Consider the following 13,513-nt stretch of genomic DNA (forward strand, 5'->3'; position numbering starts at 1 on the left):
AGGGTCTGCATTTGAAGATAAAAGCATTAATGAACTGTTTACTACAGTAAATACCTAACCATACTGAGCATGGTAACATCATTCCACAGAAAGGTTCTATTTGTAAGAATTTGTCATCTAAGGGGCTTATCCAGACCAAAACAATAAAAATAAATATAACAAAATAAACAATAAAATTAATATTGTAAAATTTATTATAATAAAATTATATAACAATAATAAAATTAAATCAATCAATAAAAACTGAAGTAGGCTACTTTACAGCACACACGGGCCAATGGTAACTATATAATGATGAGGATGGGTGTTTGCTAAGTCACAAACCTGCCTAGATTAAGGAAAACAGAAGTCACGGGTGACCATGAGATTTTGGAAGCTGTAGAACTTAACACAAAGTTGAGTTTGGCTTCTTGGAAAGATAACTGGAAATCTTGTTTTCATCTCTCACAATTTCATCTACTATCTTCACATAAGATTCACCAATCTCCATCTCCTCTCTTCAACAAACGTGTTACTGATTGCCTCTGCTTGGATGTGTGACCAGCACTTCAAATTCAACATTCCCAAAACTGTACCAATTTTCTTCTAAACTTAACCTTATCTCTGACTCTACTCTCTCATCATGTTTCCTCCCTTCTCATATTTAAGGGGTCGCCAATGTCTGTTAAAGTCATCCTTGAGTGGTGCTCAAAGTGCTCCCCAAATTGGCAGAGCAGCTGAGAACTCATGAGAAATGCAAATTCACAGGCTTCACCTCAGATCTATTCCATCAGAAACTCTGGGGCTAGGGTATAGTAGTCTGTGTTTTCGCAAGCCTTCCAGGTGCTTCCCATACATGCTCCAGTTTAACCATCACTGCCCTAGATTAAACCCTTATCAATTAAGCCTTCCCTTATCTCCAGCCTACCCTGTTAGGTTTCCAACAGCCTAATGCAATCTTCCAAAACAAACAACGTTATTCCATCATTTCACTATATTGCTAAAAAATAAAAAAATAAAAACCCAAAACTCCTTGTTATGGACTGAGTGAAGAATAAATCAATCTGGCATTCAAGGCCTTTTACAGTGTAGCCCTAACACAATTCATACCAACAGGTACCTACCTCAAATCTCTCTTATACAAGGAGCCTGTGTGTGTCCCCTTGGGCCTTTTCCCCTGCTTGCCTCCTACTCTCTTTTAAAGGTCTGTTGAAGGCCATCCTGCTGAGAAGCGATGTAGTGGAGTAGCAAAACATGAATGCCTAGCAGAAAGGTATTCTATAATGGATAGTTTCATTTCTTACTCCAGGCTTCCTTGGGATGGATGCTTCTACATCAGATTCTATCTTATTTGGGATTCATTACTACTGTTCTGCATTGTTAGATTTCTAAATGTGTAGGTGTCTAGTCACTCTGGTTAGAGTATAAACTTCTTGAACTCAAGGACTCTCTAATACTTTTTGTATTTCAAAGATAGGCAGCAAGCACTCTGTCCTACCCAAAGTAGGCCTTCCAAACTTTGCTGCTAATAATTTTCTGGCTTAAATCAAACCTCGTAGATTCTGTGTGTAAAAATATAAAACCTGGGTCACCACTGTCCAAGCTGGTAAAGTCCAATATATTACCATTTACTGACAAGCACATAAGAAAGCTCACCGCTAAGTTCAAACAAAAGATTTGAACTAAAACTAGAGACTCAAACAGGATCCTAATTAAGGAGTTTGCCAAGTGTTCTTCCCGTGGGGCCAGTAGCACTTAAAAAGCATACATTTGAAATATGCGTATTTCCCTGAGGCTGTCAGATACATTGACTTTAGTCTCTTTAACCACAACAGGTCAAAGTTCTACTTTCTGTCACCATACTTTAGTAGCATGTGTGCGTACTTTGCTGATTGGTTTCGTTTGTGCTTCTGCTTAAAGTTAAGGCAGGCAGCAGGAAATTGAGATCAGGGAGTTTAGAAACTTTCCCAGCTCTAGTGGGCAGCGATAATGATGAGCCAGAGGCTTTGGGAAGAAATTCTGACTTTACGGTTTCTACTGGCTCAGCTCCCCTAAATTGTCTTGCATTAATAACAGTTTATGCTCCACCTGATTATCTATATTGCCCATCCCTCCCCTACCACCCACTGCTCTGTTATTCATACTATAGTGCATCAAGCAGTCAAACCTAGCTTAATATAACATACTGTAAAGTGATATGTCCCAAAGCCAATGGTTTAGTGGAAAGCTGAGGGTGGGAAGAAGGGTTAAAAAGGGACTAACGGAGCAACTCAAAAATGCATTTTCAAAGAAAAATCTGGATGCTTCTAGATGTTCTTAAATTATTTCCTCCACCTGCCAAAAATTCACTCCTAGGATTGTGTTACCAGGCACGATTGAAACCTGGTAGAGTAATTCACTAGCATGCTTAGAAATTTCCTAACACATCTAGTATAGTATGGATTTCAAATTCAGTAAAACTTCATTAAGTTGATACTGGGAAGCTTTTTCTATAATTCAAAGCAACTGTTAATTCTTTGGTTAGACACCCTATTGTTCCATAATAAACAAACTGAAAAAACCCCATTGATGGTTGATTTGAACTCAACGCATTTCAGTCCTTTGTATTTTAAGTTAATAAGGTTGTACTTGTATAGATTTCTTTTCCCCACTTTTTCCTTAAGAGGTAATAGAAGGAGAGGGAAAAATTTAAAACACTGTTGACAATACATAATCTCTGTTACAAGGATCACAAAGAAAGGCTGAAAACTTTTTCTGTAAACATTTTTCATGAGAAAAATGCAAAAACACAATGGCTTCGATTTCCTCAATGGCACATTTTTTAAGATGCTTGACCAAAAAAAGAGAAAGTGAACATATAAAAAAGATAATTAGACTATTTTCACCTGTTTCATCTAAGCGATCTACAATTTTGTTTACTCTGGGGCTCAGGAAGTATGAACCACAGTTTTGTTCTAATTTTGCCAGACTATCCAAAGCTAAGACATACCAGTGGTTAATCTGATATTTTGAGACACAAATCATTCTCATCCACGATGCTATGAAAAATGGAGGAAAAGAAAGGCCAGCAGGCTGCTGTCAGGGGTAGGCTGGAACAAGTCCAGAACAGCCTGAGGGGGAGTTTTTAGGTACATCCTGTAGCTCTATCCCCAGCAAGGTATATGCTAGTGAGGGGTGGTGGGGAGAGGCAGGCAGGAATGGAGGACGGTATATGTTCCATATATAGGTCTTCCGGTTTCTCTGAATGTTCAGATAGGTGATTTTCCTAAATCATATGTGGTTTTAGGGAGGGACAACAAAGAGGATCATGGGTAGAGTTGGCTGTCAATGTGCCCTTAGTTTTATGTTTAAATCCAAATGTGAAGGCATTTTCCTACAGAATCACTCTATGTTACAGGAGTATTAAGAGAAATTAGTTAATATCTTCAATAAATATTTGATTTCTACAAACATTAATTCAAAGATGTGGTTCCTGTCATCTAACACTTTAGTCTAAAATGGCGGATGACCAAGTGAGAAATGCACAGAAGATAGGGTTAAGAATGGATAAAGAAAATGTGGTATGTATACACAAGAGAGTACTATTCAGCTGTAAAAAGAGGATGAGATCCTGTTACTCACAGCAAAATGGACGGAACTGGAGGACATTATGTTAAGCCACGCACAGAAAGACAAACACTGCATGTTCTCACTCATATGAGAAAATAGATAGTAGAATTGTATTAGAGGCTGAGAAGGGAAGCAGGAGGGGAAGATGTGGACAGATTGGTGAACTGACACAAAATTACAGCTAGATAGGAGTAAATTCTGTTCTGCAGTACTGTAGGGCGAATATGGTTAACCATAATTTATTGTATATTTTCAGAAGGCTAGAAGGGAGGATTTGGAATGTTCACACCATAAAAAAATGATAAATATTTGAGGTGATAGATATGCTAATTACCCTGATTCGATCATTACACATCATATATGTGTATTGAAATATTACTCTCAGATGGGCACGATGGCTCATGCCTGTACTCCAGTACTTTGGGAGGCCAAGCATGGTGGATCGCTTGGGCCCAGGAGTTCAAGACCAGCCTAGGCAACATGGTGAAACCCCATATTTACAAAAAATACAAAAGTTAGCCGGGCACGGTGGCGACTGCCCATAGTCCCAGCTACTTAGGAGGATGAGGAGGGAGGATCACCTGAGCCTGGGAGGTTGAGGTTGCAGTGAGATATGATTGTGCCACTGCACTCCAGCCTGGGCGACAGAGTGACACCCTGTCTCACAAAAAAATATATTACTCTGTATCCCATAGATATGTATAATTATTACATGTCAACTAAAATAAAAGGAAAAAAAGAAGTGATCAAAATTTTAGTTCTGTGTATTTAATTGATTTTTTTTTTAATGAGTTACATTCTGCCATTCCTTCAGAGACATTGTCTTACATGTACCTGTGGTGGAAATTCTTTGAGTCTTAATTATGAGAAATGAAAAAGAGTTTGTTGTACTATAGCTAATAATACTGTTATTTTTTGTTCGCCTAACACCATTTTTCTAGCAACAAATAAAACCAGTAAAACCACCACTCTTTCAGAACACAGAACTCAGTCAAAACTGCTATCAAGATGTCTGAAATTCTACTATTAGATTTCCATTTCTTAAGGTATAATTCCCTGTACAATGTGAATATCCATGGAGAAGTAAAGCACTGAGCCATTAATCAAAAACATCTTAGTATGAGTGAAATTATCAGATTCTTTCTAATGTGACAGTTCAGACAGGAAAGTAAAACAGTTTTTTATTTATGTTTGTTTTTTGGGGAGTGGGATGGCAGAGGGAAGAAACAAGAGGTAGATAGGTCCAAATCACCAGTGAGAGGACCTTGAAGAGCCATGGGAAAGAACAAGTAGAAGGAAGGAGAAAAGGAGAAGAGATCAGGGGAGACACAAATTTGTCTGAAATCAGCCATGGTTACTAAGAAAGCAATGAAGCTCATTTTTCTCTCAAAGTCTGTGGAAGGCAAGAGAATGAGAGCTTCAGTGTGTGTGAACAGATGATTAGTTACAAGAATATTTTGCTAGACATACTACACATAATACATGAAAATCATTTAAATAGGTACAGAAAGTCTACATTGTACACACATAAATTAGTCTTTAAGGTGTACAAAGTTCAAGCATTGTACAATACTTTTAAAGAAACAGAATTTTAAACAATGAGACACATCCACTCTATAGTACAGTGATTAGCCAAGACTTTTACATATAATTCATACCTAATGGTACAAAGAAAACTGAAATCCATGGTCCCTGATTTCAAGAAATGTACAACCTCATTTGGGAGACAAGTATAACACATATAATTAGAGAAAATCTAAGGCAGTATATACATTAAGGACAAGAGTATCTACTACTGACAAAAGACAGAATAGGTGCTTGGAAACAGAAGAGATTTCTATAGCCTGGGACATTCAGAGAGAGTTCACGAAGAAGGTAAGATGGAGGACCTTGAAAATCAGGTAGAATTTGGCCAATCATTGATTATTGAACTGTGACTGGCATGGTAGAATTAACGGGATTTCTTGTTGGGAAGTAGTGGGAACTAAGTGTAGATCTACAGAGACAAGCCATATAACAAAAAGTATAGAAAACTGAGCAGAGGGCTTTGGGTCTCACTGGGGTGATGTGGGGTGGTGATTGGGTTTCAAAAGAAAAATGTGGGTTATCAAGGAGAGAGATGAGATAATGACAGTGTCTTCATGTGATTAGCCAAGCATTGTTTTGCAGGATGAACTGCCCCATACATCATAACACCTTTTACAAAGGAGCTCCAGCTCCACAGACGATAGTTAATTCATCCTAATAACCTCTCATTGAGGCAAAGGAAATGCAGCTTTTATTATTCCCCATTTTGTAGATGATTTACTCAAGGTCACTGAATAAATGAAAAGCAGAATAAAAAATACAGCATCACAATGTTCAATGGTTCCTAAGTACCAGCTAAATTATATTCTCTCATTTTCTGGGACTCAAGCAAGGGAAGTACATGATGATGGACCTTTGTACTCAAGTGCCATTTCTAAACTCTGATTACTGTTGAAGGCACATGTCCTATCATACCCAATTTCTGTTTATTCTCCCTACAGTCCCTACTCCCCTAGTGTTAAAAGTTCTAACTATCCCCCCACAACCCCCCTGCTCCTCTCAGCTAACAGTCTTTGATTATTTTGTTCCAGCTGGTCTTCTGCCATTATCATTAGCATATTCAACACCTCTGCATTAACTACTCAACAACAAGGACAATAATTCGGGTTCACCAATGAAAAGCAATGTTTTCAACCTCAAATTGCAAATCTGATTATCCCCGTAGGGAGGTGTAAGGGAGGTATGAACTCCACATACTGGACTCTGGTACCAACCTGAATTCTTTCTCCAATGTAGGTTTCCTGATGACTGTTAAATAAAGAATCCGCACACCCCACCCCAGTTAACTCTCTCTCTAACTTGACACATTTTCTCATCTTTTCATACATCTTAAAGCCATCCTTCCTTTTCTTACAACCTATGTGTCCTGTCTCATGAGGGCCCTCACTTCCACATATTCTTTCTGGCATTATGAACCTCTCCCTCCTTGATGTCTCTAGTCCTTCATTTTCAAGTGACGTGCCCAGCATAGAGTACATGCTCAGTAAATATCTGATGAATGACTAAAGCTTCAGTTCTACATCTTCAACTACTTATTGGACATATGTACTTTGTCATCCCATTGTTACCACAAAATTCACAAGTCTAGAACAGAAATCCTTAACTTCCTACCAGATCTGGCTCTTCTCCATTACATTCCAATTTCTTTCAGATGTATCATAAGTCTCCCAGGTCCCTCATATTCAACACCACAAAGTCTTTAACTTTTCCTTCTGAAACTAGCTAATTATTAAGCCTAGTAATTAATTTTTCTTCATAGTACTAAACATATGGAAGGGAACCTGCCCATGGAAGGCCCATCGCATCTGTATAACTATGATTGACCCATGGAAATAGCCTCTGTAGCCAGGCACAGTAGCTCACGCCTGTAATCCTAGCACTTTGGGAGGCCAATGTGGATGGATTGCTTGAGTCCAGGAGTTGGAGACCAGCCTGGACAACCGCTAAACATTGTCTCCACAAAAAAAAAAAAAAAAAAAAAACATAAAAATTAGCCGGGCATGGTGGCATGCACCTGTAGTTCTAGCTACTCTGCAGGCTGAGATGGGAGGATTGCTTGAATCCAGGAGGTGGCAGCTGCAGTCAGCTGTGATCGTGCCACTGCACTACAGTCTGGGTGACAGAGTGAAACCCTGTCTCAAAAAAAGTTAAAAAAGAAGAAATAGCCTCTGCAGATCAAATTCCCTTACATCTCTCAATCCTCCAGTTGATTCATTCATCCAATTTTGAGATTTCCCTTCCGATATATAACTTGGTACATTGAGTCTCCCTTACTCAGAACTGTTTAATGGCCAGTTCAAAGGCCAAAATCCTTCCCTGGCATTTAAGGACAATCATGATCTGTACTCAATCCAGTTTTCTGATATTATAGTGCATCATTTTTCTAGAGGAATTCTCTATGACAGTCCAAATGACTTTATGCTGTTGTCAAAGATTGTGTGTGTATGTGTGTGTGTGTGCATGCGCTCACAAATGCAGTGCACCCTTCCTTATCTGTATTGTATACATATGCTCCTTGACTTAAAATGTGGTTATGTCCCAATAAACCTATCATAAGTTGAAAATATTGTAAGTTGAAAAGGCATTTAATACAGTACACCTAATCTACCAAACATCATAGCTTAGCCTACCTTAAATGTGTCCACAACATTTACAGTAGCCTACAGTTAAGCAAAATCATCTAACACAAAGCTTATTTATAACAAAGTGTTGACTATCTCATGTTATTTACTGAATACTGTATGGAAAGCGAAAAACAGAATGGTTGTGTGAGTACCATTGTCAAGTCGAAAAATCCTAGTCTGTCTACCTCTGCTGGGGATTTTTCCTTACTTGGAAATGCCCTGCCCGGTGTGCATCCTAACAAGACTTTGGGGTCAGCTTACTTTTTGGAAGCCTTCAATGCTTCCAGTCTGACACTTCTATTATACTTACAGTGAATTCACAGATTTTGCATTATTTGATATTTCATGTGCTAGTTTTAACAACTCAACAAGATTTTAAGATCTTTAAGGGCAGAACATGTAATATATATTACTATGCTTCCCAGAACCCAGTGATTATGTTCACCAACATTGGGCAATGCTTCCCACCACTTAGATAAAAGTCTTCAATAAAGTGTTCATTAATCGTTAAACTTCATTTCTGCTTCTCATCTCAAATGACAACTGGATTTAAACTGTACCACCTGGGTCATATTTAAAGATGCATGAAGGCTAATTTTAAAGTTCGTTAGCAGAAGCTTTAAAAGTTCTTTAACAAGAGGCACAGGATAAAGCATAACATTTAGTACTCTAATTCAACATTTAACTTTATTCTCCCACCTACATCTTACGAAAGATTTAACAATTAACAATATTCTAAATGAAAATTTGTCCTCAAAAATACTATTGTAGGTTCTAAGGGGAAATATCTTAAACTTAAGTATGATTTATAACTGAAAACTTCAAAGAAAACAGGTTTTGAATCATTAAAGAGTAAATATTTGAGTGGAAAGAGATAGGCTTATTGGGTTTTTTTTTTAAGGTGTACTTTAAATAGTTTGAAGAGTTCAGCTACTGCTATGGAAAATTCCTCTAGTTACACACTAAAGAAGTAAGCACAAATTAAGTACAAAAAACTTCATACCCTCAACATTTGGTGTAATATGGCAAAAATATTCATTACTACAATATTAAGAAATATCAACAATATGAGTTTGAGTAACTTAATTCATAAGGAAGAATTTGAACTGGACCAAATCCTGGGTTTTCTTTCTTCACTCCAAGTTTCTTTTCTATTTTAAACTAGTGGCAACAGCAACTTCTTTGTTTGAAAGTCAGGAATGCTGGAAGTCTTAAGTGATAGAACAGGTAGCTGAGCTTCTACTTCACATCTCTCCTCAGAGGGAGAAAAAAATTGTGGAGAAAGCAATTTTGTTTTTATTTCTGGAAAAATCATTTTTCCCATCAATCTACATAATTCTCTAAAATAAACTGTTAAAAAGTTATAGGCTGGTCGGCCACCTCACCCTGATTTGTGGAAACACTATACAGTAATTTCAAGAACACATGGTTAACTCAAGTTTTCTAAAGGTCTAAAAGTTGCTCCTGACGCTTTCATAAAACTCTAGAATTTTACAAGCTCACAATAGATTTCTGCATCTCATCCGCAATATTTTGCTACATAACAATAATAAAAATAGTCTAGGTTCAAGAGTCACACTGCATGCTATCAAATTTATTATTAAGGTATTGTACAATTTCAACTATGGAAAAAATTGTGTGCTGCACAAAGTGCTTAAGAACTATATTAGAAAGAAAATGGAAATAAGAAGTTAAGAATTTACCATTTCATTAAGATGAAGAGAATGACCAAAAAAAAAAAAAAAAAAAAGATTCCTCTCTTCTTTGCTAACATTGAGATGTTTGCCCTACTCAAATTAGGTGGGACAAAGTAACCACAACTCAGAGGGCATAGAGTGAAAGGCATAATTTGTAATTTAAAGTATGTGATTCACATTCGAATCCACATTAATTAAGATTTAAAAATTCAGGAGATAGGCAACTCAGATAATTAAACAAAGCAGGGAGCAATCAGAAATACTGAACAGCAAGCAGCTCCTAAACCACATAAATTCAATAAGGTCAAGACAAATAAAATAAAGATCAGAAACTATTTTCCTCCCAGCACACAGAGTTCCCCAGAATCACAAACTTGATGAACGCGAGGCACTCACTCTGCTGACGCACGCACGCAGGCTCGCGCACACAATGGAGCCAGAAGCATGGAGACCCTCACAGACAAACTTCACATGTGCATCGTTTTACTCTCCACAGAATGGAAAGAAGAGCACGGTGAGAAAATGTCACTTTTTCCCAGATCAAACAGCAAAACTGTACTAGTATTGCGAACTATGAATTCCCTTGATACAATCAAAGGCAGAACTGAATGAATGGGGTGTGGGGCAGGGTGCATGGGGAAAAGAGGGAGGGAAGGAGGGGGGAGGCCGCCTGAGAGGAAGAAATTTTGAGGCATTTTGCAAGGCTTGAGTGGATTAATCTTTTTTTTTAAGCCCTACTATTTCCTATTTCCCTTTCTCTCTCTCTCTATTTAATATACACTAACTTCCTGAGACTCAACCCAGACTTGCCCTAAATGCAGCTGAAATGTCTGGTGTTTAGGACACACCAGGAGTTCTAGGTGCACAAATAATCCCTTTTTGGGAAAGAATTTAAAAATCACTTTTGTGGCCATTCATAAAATGAGAACACTGAAAAACAAACAAAAAAAGAACTCCATGCATCAACAAGTAAATTGAGGCCCCAGTCTACAACTCTTTGATTTCTACTAGAAATATAAGCTATTTACTACTAAACATTTTATTTTCGAACTTGAAAAAAGGTTGTTTTCACATTTTAGATCATGAGGGACTGAGGCTTTAGTGGTTTTAGCCTCTAAACTATTCATAAATGGGTTGTTTGGGCCATCTAGCAAAGGAAAAAAATAGAACATGAACGCTTTAAAAAGTTAGTAGATTTGGATAACATTTAGCAGATAGCCTAAAGTGCACCGATTTAAAAACATAACAGCATAAAAAGTTTTCTGACATAGCTTACCTTTAATAAAATGAAAATATAATGGGAGGGGGTTGGGCCGGGTAGACTTCGAGTAACAAGTTGGGTTCCATGCAGTAGTAGTCCCTTGTCCAAGACAAAAAGCTTCCTTTAACCACATGTAACAGTCATCTTGTGGGAAAGGCACAGAGGGGGCTGAGAAGTCATCACCTCAGCGACTCTCAACAGAACCAGCATTTCTCACGCCACACTATGGGCTGGCCTGGGTCGGGGAGCAAGCTACAACTTTGCCCTTAAGCAGCAGTACCGAAAGGGAGAAAGAGGTCACCTCTCTCTTAACCCTACGCACACAGGAAGAGCCCAATGCAAGCCGCCGCCGCCGCCACCCCTGGTCTTGCCCCGCCCCAACTTGTGTGTGTTTGGGGTGGGGGGTGTAGGTCATTCACTACTCGCGTTTTACCCCACAAATTCCAAAGCACTTCCATCTCTCCCAGGTTAAGTTCCGCCCCCCCCCCCCCATCCCTAACCGTGCCAAGCTCAGCAGGCGCAGGTGTCTGTGGCTCTGGCCTATTTTTATACCCCCAACCGCCCTCAATCCCCACCTAGTTGCGCGCTCCAGTCCCGCCTCGCCTTCCCAGCGAAGAGCACTACTTAGCCTACACACCAGGAAACACCTCGAGCCCTACTCCCAGGTCACCTGGCCAGAGTGACCGGCCCTGCCCTCAGGGGAGCCCTGAGGCCATCCCTTGTCGCCGGTGCCCAGCACCGAGAGCGCACCGGGCTCCCAAGTAGTCACGTGGGCGGCGGGGGCGGCCTGCGCTTCCTCACCTGCATCCCAGGCACTTGGACAGCCACCGGTGAGTGGGCCATGGAGGCAACTGCTGCCTCGCTCCGCTTCTGCGGCGGTGGCGCCTTGGGTTCGGACTGGCTCCTCCTCCGGGGGTAGTTCGGCGGCCCTCCCAGGCTTTTCGATCGGGGCCTGGAAGGACACACAAAAGTGGGGTTACTGGGCTGGCGGCGCGTAGCCCGGGGCTAGGAGGTGGGCTGTTCGCGGCGCAGCTCCCCGGGACTCAGTCTACCTTTCTGGCGCCCGCCCGCCGCTGAAACAGCCGCCTCCGCTGCTGCTCCTCTTCCTGAACGCCGAGCGCTGTGAGTGGTGGTGGCTGGGACCTGGGCTCGAGTGATGCCGCTCCTCTGCGCCTCGCCGCTTTAGGAAGAGGAGGTGGAGGCGCCCCAGCCACCCGCCTGCTCGCCTGGCCGGGGAGGCGGTTGGGGGCGGTTCCGCCGTTGGCCCTGCCCCCGCCCCGCAGTCGGGCGGTGTCGCGGGAGCCGAGGCTCCAGGCAACGAAGGGGTTTGGCTGGGGTTGCTGGAGTCTGAGAAGCTGGAGACTCTCCCGGCACGCGAAGAGGAGAACCCGGGGACCGGGAGACCTGGAACACGGCTGCGCCTGGGAAGAGAATGGAAGAGTTTGGGAAACCCTGAGGGTATGAGGGCGCCCCAGATGCGGCCACGTTGCAGGGAGGCGTGCGAGGCTGGGGCACATGCAGCCTCGGAGACGACTTGAGTTGAAACTTGGGGAGTGTTGGAAGTCTTTCTTGGCTCCCCGGCCTGGCCGAGGGTAGGATCACAGATAGCCGCGGAGTCGGTGGACCCCCGCTTTTTCCCGCCATCTGGTCTCCTCAGCTGGGAGCCGCGCCTCTTGGCAGATCCGTGGCCACACTCTTGCTTTCCGAGTTCCCTGACCCCAGACATGCTTCAGGTGACTTCAACTTAAGATTCCCCCTACCTCTTGGGCTATCACTTGCAGAACTGCCAAACTGGGGCTTCTCTCTACCACAAGTTCTGCACGTGTAAGGCAGAGGGAAATTGGAAAACAGACGGTATGTCGGCAGAAAAATTAATGAGGATAGTAGAGGCTTGGGAAATGAGATTGGATCTTTAGCAGTACAGGTTATTGAATTCAGCATACACTACAGTGGTTTTGGTAACTCCCTGCCTCCGCCCCATTTTAAGTTCCACTGCAGGAGGGAGACGGGCTCTTTTGAGAGTACTCTAACAGTAGCGACAGTAAGACTGGTAATAATAGCAACAGGAATTTCATTATGAAGGCACCTTTGGGAACACGTAAGGGGTTAATTACTTTTTAAAAACGGAATAGTCAAGTGCCAGTTTTAAATGAAGATGAAGTTCCTTACCTTGAAATTTGTTATGGGTCTCTACGCACCACATTGTGGGAGGCCTCTAGTGGTAAACGATAGTTTCTCTTCTTCCTTTTAAATCTTTTTCAGAGAATAGTATATGATTCTTATCAATATCGATATTATTAATGGATGTCATTTTCATTGTGCCAGGGACTGCTAAGTGCTTTCTATGTGTTATTAATACCTTACTGAACCTTTACAAGGGCCTTCTGGAGTCTTATAGATTTCCCCTCATATTACAGATGAAGAAAAAGGCTCAACCAGGTTAAATAATTTGACCCAAATGTCACACAATTAAGAAATGGTACAGCTGGAAAATTCAGACGCAGGTCCTGCTGACTGGTGATAAACGTACTACTTTCTCTACGGTTTCTGTTTGTGTTTAATTATGATAAAGGGTACAACTGCATTTTCCTTACTCCTGGTTCCTCAAGTCCAGCCCTTCCCTATTTTTAACCTAATGCTAGGCTCCAATCTAGTCTCGATTTCCCACCAGTCCAGCTCACAACATTGCCAGCCTGACCAGAAACCTGCAGCACCACCTAAACTGTTAATGTCCATAGAAATCCGAGGGTTCTTTT

The 13,513-nt window shown here is 41.1% G+C and overlaps 1 protein-coding gene across 2 annotated transcripts in view; it reads right to left on the minus strand.

Moving 5' to 3' along the window:
• Positions 1-11,984, minus strand: part of STK26 (serine/threonine kinase 26) — a 52,395-nt gene extending 40,411 nt beyond the window's left edge. Inside the window, exons 1-2 of one of the 2 annotated variants that reach the window (XM_007992717.3) lie at positions 11,810-11,984; positions 11,559-11,709 (exon numbers count right to left, since the gene is read on the minus strand). In XM_007992717.3, coding sequence (XP_007990908.3) covers positions 11,559-11,600 — 42 coding nt within the window. In that variant the 5' untranslated portion in view covers positions 11,601-11,709; positions 11,810-11,984. Of the gene's footprint in view, positions 1-10,772; positions 10,796-11,558; positions 11,710-11,809 lie in introns of those variants that run through there. The other variant, XM_073013397.1, reaches the window with a different exon arrangement.
• Positions 11,985-13,513: the final 1,529 nt, after the last annotated feature.

The sequence above is a fragment of the Chlorocebus sabaeus genome, chromosome X, assembly GCF_047675955.1.
Source record: "Chlorocebus sabaeus isolate Y175 chromosome X, mChlSab1.0.hap1, whole genome shotgun sequence".
Classification (NCBI taxonomy): Eukaryota; Metazoa; Chordata; class Mammalia; order Primates; family Cercopithecidae; genus Chlorocebus; species Chlorocebus sabaeus.